Genomic DNA, 12,569 nt, shown 5'->3' on the forward strand with positions numbered 1-12,569 from the left:
CTTCCGTAAACTCATCACGGTCATTCAGTCAGCATGTCACAGTTACCAGGTCTTGACAATATTTTCACATTCTACTGTGGTGAATCACTGTAGTTTTTTTCCAACCTCAGGCTGTTTATCTGCAGTCTTGCAGCAACAATTTCCTTTGTTTACAAAATGCAAAACCCATTTATTGTCACGTTTTATTATGTTACCCACTGCTAGATTAGTAAATTCCCATATCAATTAAACAAATATGGCACAATTTAAACCTGGCTGTATTCACATCCACAGAATTTCATACAATGACATCTTCTCTTTATTTTAGAACTTTATTTGAAAATTTTACACAAGATCATTGCATTATCTGTATAAAATAACTTTTGTTGCTTCACAGTGTTTCACAGAAAAACTTTGAAAATCCCAAAAAGACCAAAAATACTGTAACATTAAACAATCCAAACATCAACACAAAATGTTCTAAAGCGTCACTTTTGTTCCACAAGTTGCAACATCATAGCATGTGAGGCACCACGTGGGACTTGTGCTCATCTGTTTGTACAGCTTCTGCACACACAACAGATGGGTTCACGCCCTGTGTGTGTGTGTGTGTGTGTGTGTGTATGTGTTTGTGTATGTGTATGTGTATGTGTGTGTGGGTGGGTGGGTGTATGTGTGTGTGTGAGAGAGAGAGAGAGAATCACCAACTGCTCAAAAAGAGGAAAACAGAATTACAGACCAAGGAGCAACTATTGCCTCACTCTGCATCGACCGGCCGGAGGAGTTTTTCCAAGAAGATCCCAGAGTGGTTTTCTAGTTCCCTGTGCTGGTTCCAGCTCTCCTCCCTGATCCCCCTCACCAGGCCTTCCTGCTGCGAGACATCACATGTAACACATGAAAGATTTTAAGCAAACAAATTCACCCTTTGATCAGATACTTTGTCAACAAGTGTTTTTTTTTTTGATGCGATTTCCTGCTATCTAGACGACCGACACAAAATGTTGGGGTTGGATTCACAAACTGTCTTTTTAGCACCATTAGAAGTCCAAATGGCCTTAAAAGTTCAGAGTTTCCTTTCACAAAGCTGCTAAGAGCCACAGAGGAGTCCACAATCCACAAAAAGATGCAGACTTTACAGCAAAGCAAGTGCTGCTATACAAGAACGCACACAAACCTCTTGAGTGTCAGCAAGCACCAGGAGGATGTCGCCCTGTTCAAACTGGAGCAGTCCGTCTTCGGACGCTGCATGGCTCTCCAATGCCACCCCCTGGTGTTAAAAACAAAAAAAAGTTAGTTTTAAAACGTCAGTTCACCTAAAGGTTTAAATAACAGTTTCCAGGTTTGGAGATATCTGAGATGTGTTCCAACTTAACACATTGGAGGTAAACATATTTTGTTAGCACAGATTCAAAACATAACCCAAATGCAAAGTGTGTGCAAATTCAGTATTACTGAGAATGTGGATGGGTACAAATACACAGAGAAAACACAGGCAAAGGTTTTCACCAGGGACTTTAGGGACTGTTTTTCAGTGCACTTTTTTTTTCAAATATTGCAAGCAACTACAAAAAGGTAATGTTTTTCACATCCTTTGTCTTGAAGTGGAGGTAGAACCAGATATTTCAGAAGGTCATCATCTTGCACAAAAAAAAAAACAGTAATTTAAATAAAAATAAAATATAAAAAGAAGGTGATTTTAAGCCAAGCTTTAAACTTTAGCCTGGCTAGCTGCCCCCCGTGACCGGTCTACGTTAAGCCCAAATACTGACTCCAGCTCTGTACTTAAAGGGGAACTTCACCAATTGTACCCAACCCAGTATGATAACAGGTCTTGGGGAGTACTACTGCACCAGAGAAAAAAAAATGTCACGCAAACTGGGGGTGTGGAGAAATGTATTTTTTACAATGAGGGTAATGCAGGCAGGTTTTGACAACTACAATGAATAAAAGACTAAATCAGATTTTTTTTTTCTCCAAACAGTCCATCAGTCAGACTCTTATTTAGAAGTGCAATGCAAAATTGGTGGGGCACTCTTTTAAGACACAACATGAGATGGATCTTTTCATCTCAGCATCTGAAAGCAAGCTAAGTAACTTAGATTATCGAATTGTTAAAGTCTTCCTTTAATCTAGTCATGTACCTTGTAAAGGAAGCCTGGTGGATTGTGGGAACTGGAGTCATGGCCCGAGTTAGCTGTCTCCTGGTTGACTGATTCTTCCTCATCCGTCTCCTTCTGCTCCTTAGGGGTTAAGAGGGGATGTCTATCTTTGGAGTGGAAGGAGACGCGAGGGGCAGGAACCGGTACAGGTTTGGGCTTTTCCTTCTCTGATGGTGGATCACTCACATTCTCCTGCTCTGGACTCTGTGGGGTACTATCTGCAGAGTCAGAGGGATTGGACACTTCCTGACTTCCCGCTTCTGACTTTGGTACACTTACCCCGGAGTCATCTGACTGGTTTGCCGCAAGTTCAGCTTCTGCGTCTGCGTCATCGTCTGCATCTGCGTCTGCGTCTGCGTCTGCGTCTGCCTCGACCTCCTCTGGACTTTGACTCCCTGTGCTCCTCTTGCCGTTGTCATTGTCACATACCGACCTCCTCTTAGGTGTGTTGGCCCCGCTGGAGCTGAGATCGGAGTCGGACGAGTTGACATCTTTGGATGAGACACTGCTTTCTTCTGGCGGGCCGGTTTCTTCACAGATGCTATCAGTTCTTTGGACAGTGGAAGAGGGAACAGCGTCTTTTCCATTTTCAGTGGAAGAATGCATGGAGACGTGGTCGGTTGGGAAAGCTGTGTTGCAAGGGATGGGATTGGAGATAACCAGGGACTTTCTCTTCTTTGACTTGCTTGACGTGCTATTTGAAGGAAAAGTCCATTCATTATTTTTGAACTTACACATAGCATTGCTTAAGTCTACCTGAATAGTGTAGTTAATACTCCAGCATACTGAACAGAAATGGGCAGCATTTTGAAAGTGTGCTAATTAGTTACTAGACAATACATTCGTTAGGAACACTGTAACCACAGATGAGGAAACCTGTGCTCTACAGCGCCTTACTGTACCTGTTGAGACCCTTGATGATGAAAGCTTTTCCCGAGTGTTGAGTCTCCAGTTTCTTCATCACATTGTACAGTTCATGGTTCAGCTGCAACACAAAGTCCAACATAAGCACACAAATTTGCAACACAAACACCATACTTAAATGTTATTTAAAGATGCAGACGTAATAGTTTTCATGGGATTTTTTTCCTCCGCACCCAAGTTAAGGCTGGGCAATACAATGATATTTTATTGATAATGTGGTATGGGCCTAGAGATATTCTTAGATTTTGGATATTCTATTATCCTTATATGGTAAATGGTGTCTTTTCCTGGTTTTTAAAGGCTGCATTAAAGTAAAATGACTTCACTTTCTGAACTTACCAGACTGTTCTAGATGATGTTTTTCTAATTTCATTTAACCACTTAGTCATTTAATCCACATTATTGATGATTATTTATCTAAAATGTATTTGTGTAATTTTCTTAAAGAACCAACAGTCAAGCCCACACTATCAACATTGAGGTATTGGGTCAATGATATTGTGATATCGCCCAGCCTCAACTTAAATACTTTTCAATGCATGAGCGAGAGGAAATAAAGCATCTGTGTTATATCTTACCACGCTCATTTCCTTATAGAAGACGTCTCTGAGGTTGGATACGTTTTGGAACACTGTCACATAGCAACCTATCCGGCTACAGAGACAAAAGAATAGCTCTCAGTTCATCTTTCAGTTAATTCGTATGACCTTCTAAAATATATTTGTTTGTTTGTTTTGTTGTTATTCAGACATTTGTAAATGTCTGCTTACACTAATTCCATCTAAATTTTACAGGCTGGAAATGCTCATTTACACACCTGACCCACAGTTTCTTTTTTTTGTACTCTCATCATGAAAGTTTTTTCATTGATATAATAATAATAATGTATCACTTTTAAATATTGTAATTTGTTGGTATTTTTTTTTCTATTGTAGAGAGGCATGAGCATTTGATGAATGTATTTCTATCTGTTTTTGCTGTAATTCAATACTGCAGAGACTGCTAAATTTCCCACTGGGAAGTAGACATTATCTCACTTTCATAATAACGCGTGCGTGTTTCTCTGTGTGTGTGTGTGTGTGTGTGTGTGTGTGTGTGTGTGTGTGTGTGTGTGTGTGTGTGTGTGTGTGTGTGTGTGTGTGTGTATTCACGCGCGGGCCTGCGCTTTCAGATTTATGTTCCAAATAACCCGAGTGTGTCTTGTTAGTCTTGAATACCCAATTCGACCCTTGCACGTCAGCTTGCTCATTCATACACAGATATTCTTACTTTACTTATCAGGATCCAAAACCAGACTATGAAAATCCACAAAGTATCATCTCCGACCGTGTTAATTTCAACCATACCTCTGATAGAGAACCGGCAGCTCCTCCCTCAGTTCGTTATTTATTTCTTCAAAGACATTCTGGGTTTTGTTGAACTCTTCCTCTGCCTGTTGATGAGGATTCAAAAGAAGATTTGTATAAAACACTTCCAACTTGAAACCACTCTCATCAGCCAGCACTTGTTTCACACAAGGTATTACTGTGCTTTGTGTCCTGTAATACTAACGCTACCTTTGTTATTTTGCCCTCATCCTTTTTCTTGGCACTCTGGAGCGCTTCCAGGTGGTGACGTGCTGAATCATAGTCCACCAGCTTGCGACCGCGTTTGGCAACCCGTTCCTAAAACACAAAGAGTTTAAGTGAATATGTTGTCTGCCAGTGAGAGAATGGATAGCTCTGTGTGTGTCATCAAAATCATACGGGTGTAACCCAAGAGGCCCAGAAGCACATTCTAGTATTTGCATGCAGTTTTGCAGGAACTGATTCAAGTTGAAATGCATCATCATTACCTTGACCTCAGGGAACTGGCTCGTATAGTTCTCCATGGTGCGGACTATCTGGTCACTTAGTTTCTCTTCGTAGTCGTTCCACAGCAAGTCTTCACTCTAAGATACATAGTTGACATCACATTAGTCTCGCTCTGCAAGTCCTTCCTCCACAGCGCTGCGGAGTAGGGTCTGGCGAGTCCACATTAAAGCTGAAGATCTTTGCCTGAACCCAACGAGACCCGACAGGTTTGGTTGAGTTCTGTCTTAATTTCTATCATTTTACACAGGCTCGGGCTAGCGCTTGTATGCCTAGGCCTATTTAGAGTTCTGAGATGTTACATGTTCCAACTTCCAGGTAGACTATAGCCTACGTTAGTCATGCACAGGAACCTGCTGAAATACAGTTTTTAAACGGAGTCTGGCCCATTTACATTGTAATGTAGTGTTACTTTTAACTTTCCTGTATAATAAATATGAATGAATGAATAAATGAATACATGTAAAAAAAAATGTATAAATGACTCCTTCTTGATAAAAGGCAAAAGAGCGGTGTGCGTGCGCATATTTGAATAATGTTGGACTGTAAACGGGTTTCGAACACGGACGTTACTGCATTATACAAGATTTGATTGGCCGTATCAAAATAGGGTCACCGTTGTCATTGTATTCCACTGAATTAATGCATAACTAGGGGGAGCCATTATGAAAGCAAAGAATTGTATTACAGATTTATTTTCAAAAGGAGAACACAGGACTAGATGATTTACAGAGCAGGGAAGGTATGCTTTAGCAGACAAAACAAAATGCTATTCCTTTTCAGTTGAGCTCTAGCATTTCATGACGGTTTTTATTACATCCAAATCGTTATTACCTCCAAAACTGAACCCTCCTTTATTACATGTTGTCTGTAGATTTTCTCGACAACCGCTCACCCGATCGACCCCACATTTGGCGGGTGTACAGTACATTCAAGAACAGATAAGGAGAGAGACACTGGAAATTGTACAATGTAGGTAAACCAACAATTCATGCATCAGCTATGCAAAAAAAAAAATGCTTTTGTTCCTGGAAACAGCTTGGTCCCAAGTAGCTAGCTGTTGGCAAACGACATACAGTATATACTCTAGCATTGCTAGGAGACGCAACTATGACATGGCAGGTGTATTGCTCAGGACCCAAGGAAGCATAGTGTCGAGTGAGAAGCTGATTGCAGAGATGGGTTCTCAAGAAAGCTGCAAGCAGCAAGACCAGAAGCCAAACAATGGTGAAATGGGAACCCCTCCTGTCTTAATGCATATATATTTACATAGCAACATATTTGGTCCAAAGTAGCTAGCTATGCCATGAACTACTACAAACTACTATTTTTGTAGTCACTGTTCAACTATCTTTACTATGACTGTTATTGCCACTATTCATTTCAACCCCAACAGCCCGTCAGACACCACCTACCAAGAGCCCGGGTCCGTTGGGTCCTTGTAAATTATAGAGTGTGTTCTAAACCTACTCTATCTGTAAAGTGTCTCTGGATAACTCTTGTTATGATTGAAAAAGGAATTATTAATAGCTGATTTTACACCTGCTTGGTGGAACCTAGTTGCCTAAAAATAATGCCAACCTGATGAATTAAAAATGGTTTTATCAATTGACCTGGCTCTGTGAAAGGCTCTCAGATTAATGTTGAAGCAAACATGCACAAAACACACATTATGAACATACTTCTGTAATGACAGCAAGGTCCTCCCCTCCATTCCAGTCTGGTTCGTAGATGTCTCGCAACGTCTGGGACAGTCGCTTGGACGTCTCATGCATGGCTGCGGAAAGAAACAGAAAATTTTTAGACAAAAAAAAAAAAAAAAAAGAAATCATAATTGCATAAAAAGCTTATCATCTAGCATCAGCAGTGCAGTGCATTGTGGTAGTACTGTTTTTAGGGTTTGTGGCAGTGTTGCTACACCCACACCAAGAAGGTCAGAACAACACAGCCTTCCTGTCTGGAGCTCACAATGCAGGAGCAACAAGTGACAAAACCAAAAACCCAGCAGTTTCTTGCACATGAATCACATATGCAATGCTGCGTTTGCCATTTTCACTGCAGGGTTTTATTTGTTCTTGTACAACATGGCAACGCAGACAGAATTGCAAAAGTCAGACACAGGATCCAAGAATAGAAGAAATCCACTTCCCTATTATTCACTAATTCTCCAGAGCAAAGAGGGGCGTTCAGTTACCCCAGTGCTGTGGGTATGTATATGCTTTTATAACCTACCTTTTACTGCTGCATGGTAGGCTTTGACATCTTTAAACAGCCTGCTGCCATCGTTCTGTGTGCAGAAGCAAAACACAAAAACATAAATTACAAAAAATTTGGTGGAACCCAGCAACAGTATCTCTATGGCCAATTAGAGCCATTTATGCTTCATCATTTCTTTAATAACCTTAAATGTTAAAATCAGTACGCTTCTGATGAGTACAGGCTGCCATTGTTTACAGTGTAAACTTTCTGCATCAAGATCCAAGCTGCATATTATCCATTTATCTGATGCTTATCACAATGTCAAGTTTAAACTAAATATTCACAACATCAGATGTGGTGAGGGTTGTGGTGAAGTGAAAGCAGTGTGTCTTGTCAGCGTGTAGACTTCCTTCCTGCTTGTCCTCGTCAGTTTCCCTCCAATATGTACCACAGCTGTTGCATTTAAAACTGAATAAGCTTTGAGCAACGTAAACCTGTACCTACTGTAGGCTATGTCTTTTAGCCTAACACCAGTAATGGTGGCCACAACAACACAATAATGGATGCTAAAACAAAGTATAACATTTTTGTGTATTTGTAGTACATGTTGTAGATTTTATTTGGCATTCTGTGGACAGAAAAGGAAGAACTTCATTGCACAGGGGAACATGTTTCCTTACTGTGCGTATGACAATAAACCTTGAAATTGAATTAAAGTTAGCTAACATTAGCACATAACGCTAATGGTCATACCAGACCAAGTAAGGCAGAGGCAACATAGCCCCTGAGTGTATTACACTGTGCAATGGTGCTTTTTATTTCTTTTGTATTAAGCTTTATTTGTAAAAAGGATGACTGTCATTTTCTCTTTCTAATGTTAGTCTCATTTTATGTCCTTTCAAAGACCAAAACTGGGCCAAGTTAGTTTATGAGGAAGTGGGTAACTCTTAAAAGGTGCCCTGCCACACAAAACTGTTTTTACTTGCATTTTTTTTTAAAGTCTATTAGGTCCATATGTTTTTGTATTATGACGTGAATGTGAAAATGAACTGCTACCTCCTCTGTCAGCTCTAGCCACTAAAAAGAAATAAGCAAAGAAATCAGGCCAATTAAAAACGCTGGTCGGTCTGACGTCGTGTTGTCTGAGCTCATAATATTCATGAGCTCGCCCAGTTGTGCTGGGTAAAGGATGCTGATAGCCAGCTTTGCTTATTAGAACTGGAACAAATCTGGCTTTCTGTACCACGCTAGAATGGCTTGAAACAAGCTAACCAAGGCAGGTTTGTTCCACAAACAATGTTACAGAGTCCATGGTAGAACTTCAGAGTATCACAAAGTAATGACCTACGTGTTGCAGGGCACCTTTAACATGGATAGTGTTATAGAATGTGAGCATACACTCTCTCATTTATCATAATATAAAGAGTAATGCTTGCGTACAGATATCTAGAGAAGACATGACAAGCAGTGTGTATGCAGAATAGATAAGAAACTAAGAAAGAGCTTCATCTTTGTAGTATTTCCTGTTTTCAAGGCCGAGCTGATTGTCTGAACTTGTGAGTTGGCATCTCAACGCAACAGCAGCAAAAACAGAACAACAGTTCTTTTTTCCGTCTTGAAGTGAGCACCACAGGACAACCACGTAGAGAGACCTTATCATGTTGACCCTTGTGTTGTCTTCTCGTTGACCATGCAACTTTTTGTTTTTCCTGGGTCAAAATTTAAAATTAAAACTTATTTTTAACATTTTGGACCATGATACTTTTCCTGATGTTTTTGTCAATTTTATTCTGCATTTATTAAAACGTTTGTTGTTGTTTTTCCCACGTTTTGGAAGCTTTTCCAACATTTTTGTCACCTTTCTCAACATTCTTTTATGAATTTATTTTCAAATGCTACAAAATTGAATGAAACACCCAAATTCAATAAAAGTAGTGAACTAATCATTTATTTTACTTGTGAAGAGTGTATAGATTGTTGTTACAGATAGATTGTCATATTGTTAATGGGTCAAATTTGACCCGAGGACAACATGAGGGTTAAAAAAAGATGGCATGTTGTTGTACCTGCTGTTTGTTGAGGCTCTGGAAACATAGCTCAAACTGTTCATCCTTGGTCTCCATGGTTTTGCCCAGTTTTTGGAGGACCTGAGAGGACGACAGGGTCACAGTAAGTTTCAACCTCACATTGACATAGGATTCTAGCATTATTGATCAATAGCCAGACTGATTAAAAACGGAGAATTAGGCACACACAGCAAACCATTACGCCTTCATAGACTGCTGCATGCAGCTGTTTGAAGGCCTGAATGCCACAGCGACCACATGACCTTTAACTTTAAATCTGCAACAAAGGCTCTCATTATCATGTATAGACCTATGCTCCCATTATCCATGATTTACACACAAAAAAAAAAAAATCTTTGAATCTCCAAAATAGGCTTCGGTCTAGCAAGTACAGAGTACAGGCAAATTTCTGTAGCTGGTTTTTCGGGGCGAAGCAGTGAAATAAACAAGCCAACCACAAACTGAGTGAGAAAGGCTCAGCAAGCGAGAGGAAGTGCACAGTCAGGAAGTGGCAGCTTTTGTGTCCACACACAGCTGTAGAGTACTGAATGATGCTTAGAACGGGAAAGTCCAAGCTACAGTTTTATTAACGCATCAGATTTACAGTCCAGCCATTTAGATGTAGACTGTTTAACAACATCCAATAGACAATGCTTAGATGACATGGTTCGCAGCTTGCATTGAGAGCTTTTCCTTTTCTGAAGTATCACATGTTCTTACACTTTGTTACAACGAGGTCCAGTAAATAGGCTTAACATGATTCCCCCAGCCCCCATGAAGCATTTCAATATAAGTTACACCATGGCACAGAGTTAGGTAACAGGACTATTAGGAAAGCAACAGCAACTCTACAGAACAACATATTTCATAAGCAATCTTACTACATCTTAGACATTACTACTCTCATTTCACAATTTCTACTAAAGGAAACAACACAATAAACAAATCCCCTGAAAGAGCAGCTTCTCCCTGTTTGGAAGACCAGTTGTTGTAAACTGTTTGCTATAAAGTACAGACCCTTCAGAGATGCCTCATCTAATGCTTCCAAAGAAACCCTTACTTGAGTAATCTGGAAGAAAAGTGTGTTTACTATGACATCAGGGCGTCTAATGACTTATTACCCTACTGCCAGTAGGATGAAGCTGGATGACAAAGCTCGTATAAGTCTGTCTCATCTCGCACCATACTAATGACAGTGCTTCTACTGTACAGTTTTGAAGTTAAACGGACCCAAAGTGACTTTACGAAGACGATTTCCCTGGCTCACCTTCTCCTGAGCTCGATTTAAAGACTTCTGGACCCGTTTGGCAAGGAATCCAGCTCCAGCCTGGAGGTTCGGGCCCATCTTATTATTCTCTGCCATCGTCAATCGTCTTTCCGTTTCTCCTCTCTAACAGTACAATCCGCCAACTGCCTGCTTCCTCTTGAGAAACTGCTTCACGGCGGCTGAATGGCGACTTAAATTTAAAGCAATGGAGGTGGAGCAACATACAAAGTGTCAAGACACACGCGCACGCACACACGAGGACGGTATTTTAATCCCAGCCAGGAATGGAGTTATTTACATCACTATCAGTGGGATCTGCTCATGCCCAAACTTGTTAAAGTAATTATTATGAAGAACTGTCTCTGCATGTCCTGATCTGTTGAACACACATCGCGTAGGCTGCGCTGTGGCAGTAGTGCACTTCGCTGTAAAGGTGGAAGTCATCCAACGACACTCACCTGAAAATGATGTAGTAGATTACGTTTCTGTGATGATGCGTACCTGTGTCAGCGACGTGACGTAAACAGGGGGGCCGCGGATTAGCAGTGTTTGACTTTTTTTCTCAAACTACTCTATGATATTCACTGGATAGAAAGGATTTTTTTTTTTTACTTTTTCCTGATGCCAAACTGTTCAATAAATGTTTAACTTTTGTTAAATTTGAAGATGATAATAAAAAAAATAAAATTAAAAAAAAGTGTAGTGGCTGAGATGCCGCCTTCAAATGTGACTCAAAAACTCTTTCTTTTTGAGGGCACATATAGCCTGCGGAAACAGGCTGAAGCTTTTATTATATATAGTTAATTTTGAACATGTTGAAAAACATCACTTGACAAATAAGAACATGTACTTTTCGAGTAGGTTACATTTGAGAAGTTACAGGCAAGAAAACCAACAAAACAAAATCCTCAGCAAACATCTTTCAGAATCACAGTACATGATTCAATCAAGGTGTTAAGTAAGGTATATGTAGCCTACAAGGCTTATGTAGGCTACGCTTGGTGTTTCATAACTCTGATGCTGTAAGGCCGATTAAGCTTCTTGCTGAACAGAGCTGCACTGTTTGCTGAGTTCCCATTGTTGACACATCTGCTTCTCACTATAGTATGACTGACATGTATGTCCCAACCTACATGTCCTTTGATTACATTTTTTGAGGAATGTACTATAGAAAATTACCTCTATCTGTATTTCACTTGCAAAATCTCACTGAAAAAGACCAAAAATTACCAAATTAAAATTACATTCTAACTGTACTCTTATAGGTGCAGAAACACACACGCACACACACAATCACACACACACAAAAGTAAATAAAGGGGATTTATATCTGCATATGGGGAGATCAAATTTAGAGAATGTGGACTCATGCTCTAAAAAACCTTTGTGTGTGTGTCTGTGTGTGTGTGTGTGTGTGTGTGTGTTTCTGTGTGTTTAGTTTATTTTGAAAACGTTATTAAAGAACAAGTCGACTGAAGAGGCAAAGATTAGTTCAAATGTCACTGAGATTATTTGATGAACATGAAGATCAGCGTGCTTGTCACAAGGAGTGCTTCCCAGCCTGAAACAGTTGTAAAATGTCCTCTGCAGCTCTGAAACTATCAGACGTTTTAAGAGCATGAGTCCGACTAGGCACATTTAATGAGTTTGACCCATGTCAGGGATTAGAAATTAGGAAATCTCAGGCTTTGGCTGCTGTGATGTTGATCATTCCTTTTTATTATCCCATCTCTTGTGAGACCCCAAACATTATCAAGGGAGCCCTTTCTTAAATTATTCAACTAATTTGAGTGACAGCAATCACAACTACTAGCCTACTACTGGGGAGTGAAGCTGAATGCTTCTACTATTTATCCATTACTTTTAGCTAACTAGTTAACCATTTCAGCCAGTTTTCTATAACTTTTAGCTTCTTATTTCACAATTTTTTTGTATTTACTACTTTTAGCTACCTGTTTAAAAGTCCTATGTTCAGGTGGTAAAAGTTGTATGGTGGGGATTCAACATGCACCTGGTAGCTACTTGTAGTTGTCTATTTTCACCGGCAGATGGCGTTAAAATCCGCCTATTTGCCAAAGTCATGCACCAACACTCGTAACGTGGGGTAAGAATGGAAATCTGAACA

At 40.0% G+C, this 12,569-nt stretch overlaps 1 protein-coding gene across 3 annotated transcripts; it reads right to left on the reverse strand.

Annotated features, from left to right (window-relative positions):
- Positions 1-297: 297 nt before the first annotated feature.
- Positions 298-10,918, reverse strand: bin2b (bridging integrator 2b). Of its 3 annotated transcripts, XM_034868504.1 has the most exons (14): positions 10,903-10,918; positions 10,445-10,612; positions 9,178-9,258; positions 7,145-7,199; positions 6,595-6,689; positions 4,897-4,992; positions 4,619-4,726; positions 4,409-4,494; positions 3,641-3,716; positions 3,041-3,123; positions 2,121-2,832; positions 1,154-1,246; positions 629-850; positions 298-596 (listed from the first exon to the last, which is right to left on the reverse strand). In XM_034868504.1, exons 2-13 carry the CDS (start codon positions 10,538-10,540, stop codon positions 737-739), a joined length of 1,695 nt encoding a protein of 564 aa, XP_034724395.1. In that variant the 5' UTR covers positions 10,541-10,612; positions 10,903-10,918; the 3' UTR covers positions 298-596; positions 629-736. The 3 variants fall into 3 exon arrangements, with proteins under 3 accessions (XP_034724395.1, XP_034724396.1, XP_034724394.1); XM_034868505.1 differs by lacking the exon at positions 10,903-10,918 and having other exon boundaries at positions 629-847; positions 10,445-10,893; XM_034868503.1 differs by lacking the exon at positions 10,903-10,918 and having other exon boundaries at positions 10,445-10,893.
- Positions 10,919-12,569: the final 1,651 nt, after the last annotated feature.

This window comes from Etheostoma cragini, chromosome 4 (genome assembly GCF_013103735.1).
Source record: "Etheostoma cragini isolate CJK2018 chromosome 4, CSU_Ecrag_1.0, whole genome shotgun sequence".
Taxonomy (NCBI): domain Eukaryota; kingdom Metazoa; phylum Chordata; class Actinopteri; order Perciformes; family Percidae; genus Etheostoma; species Etheostoma cragini.

Coding starts and splice junctions, on each gene's coding strand:
- bin2b (XM_034868504.1), bottom strand. CDS start 10,540: ATGGCAGAGAATAATAAGATGGGCCCGAACCTCCAGGCTGGAGCTGGA. Junction 6,690..7,144: donor CTACCATGCAGCAGTAAAAG/GTAGGTTATAAA, acceptor TTCTTTCCGCAG/CCATGCATGAGACGTCCAAG. Junction 3,717..4,408: donor CTGCCGGTTCTCTATCAGAG/GTATGGTTGAAA, acceptor TTGTCTCTGTAG/CCGGATAGGTTGCTATGTGA.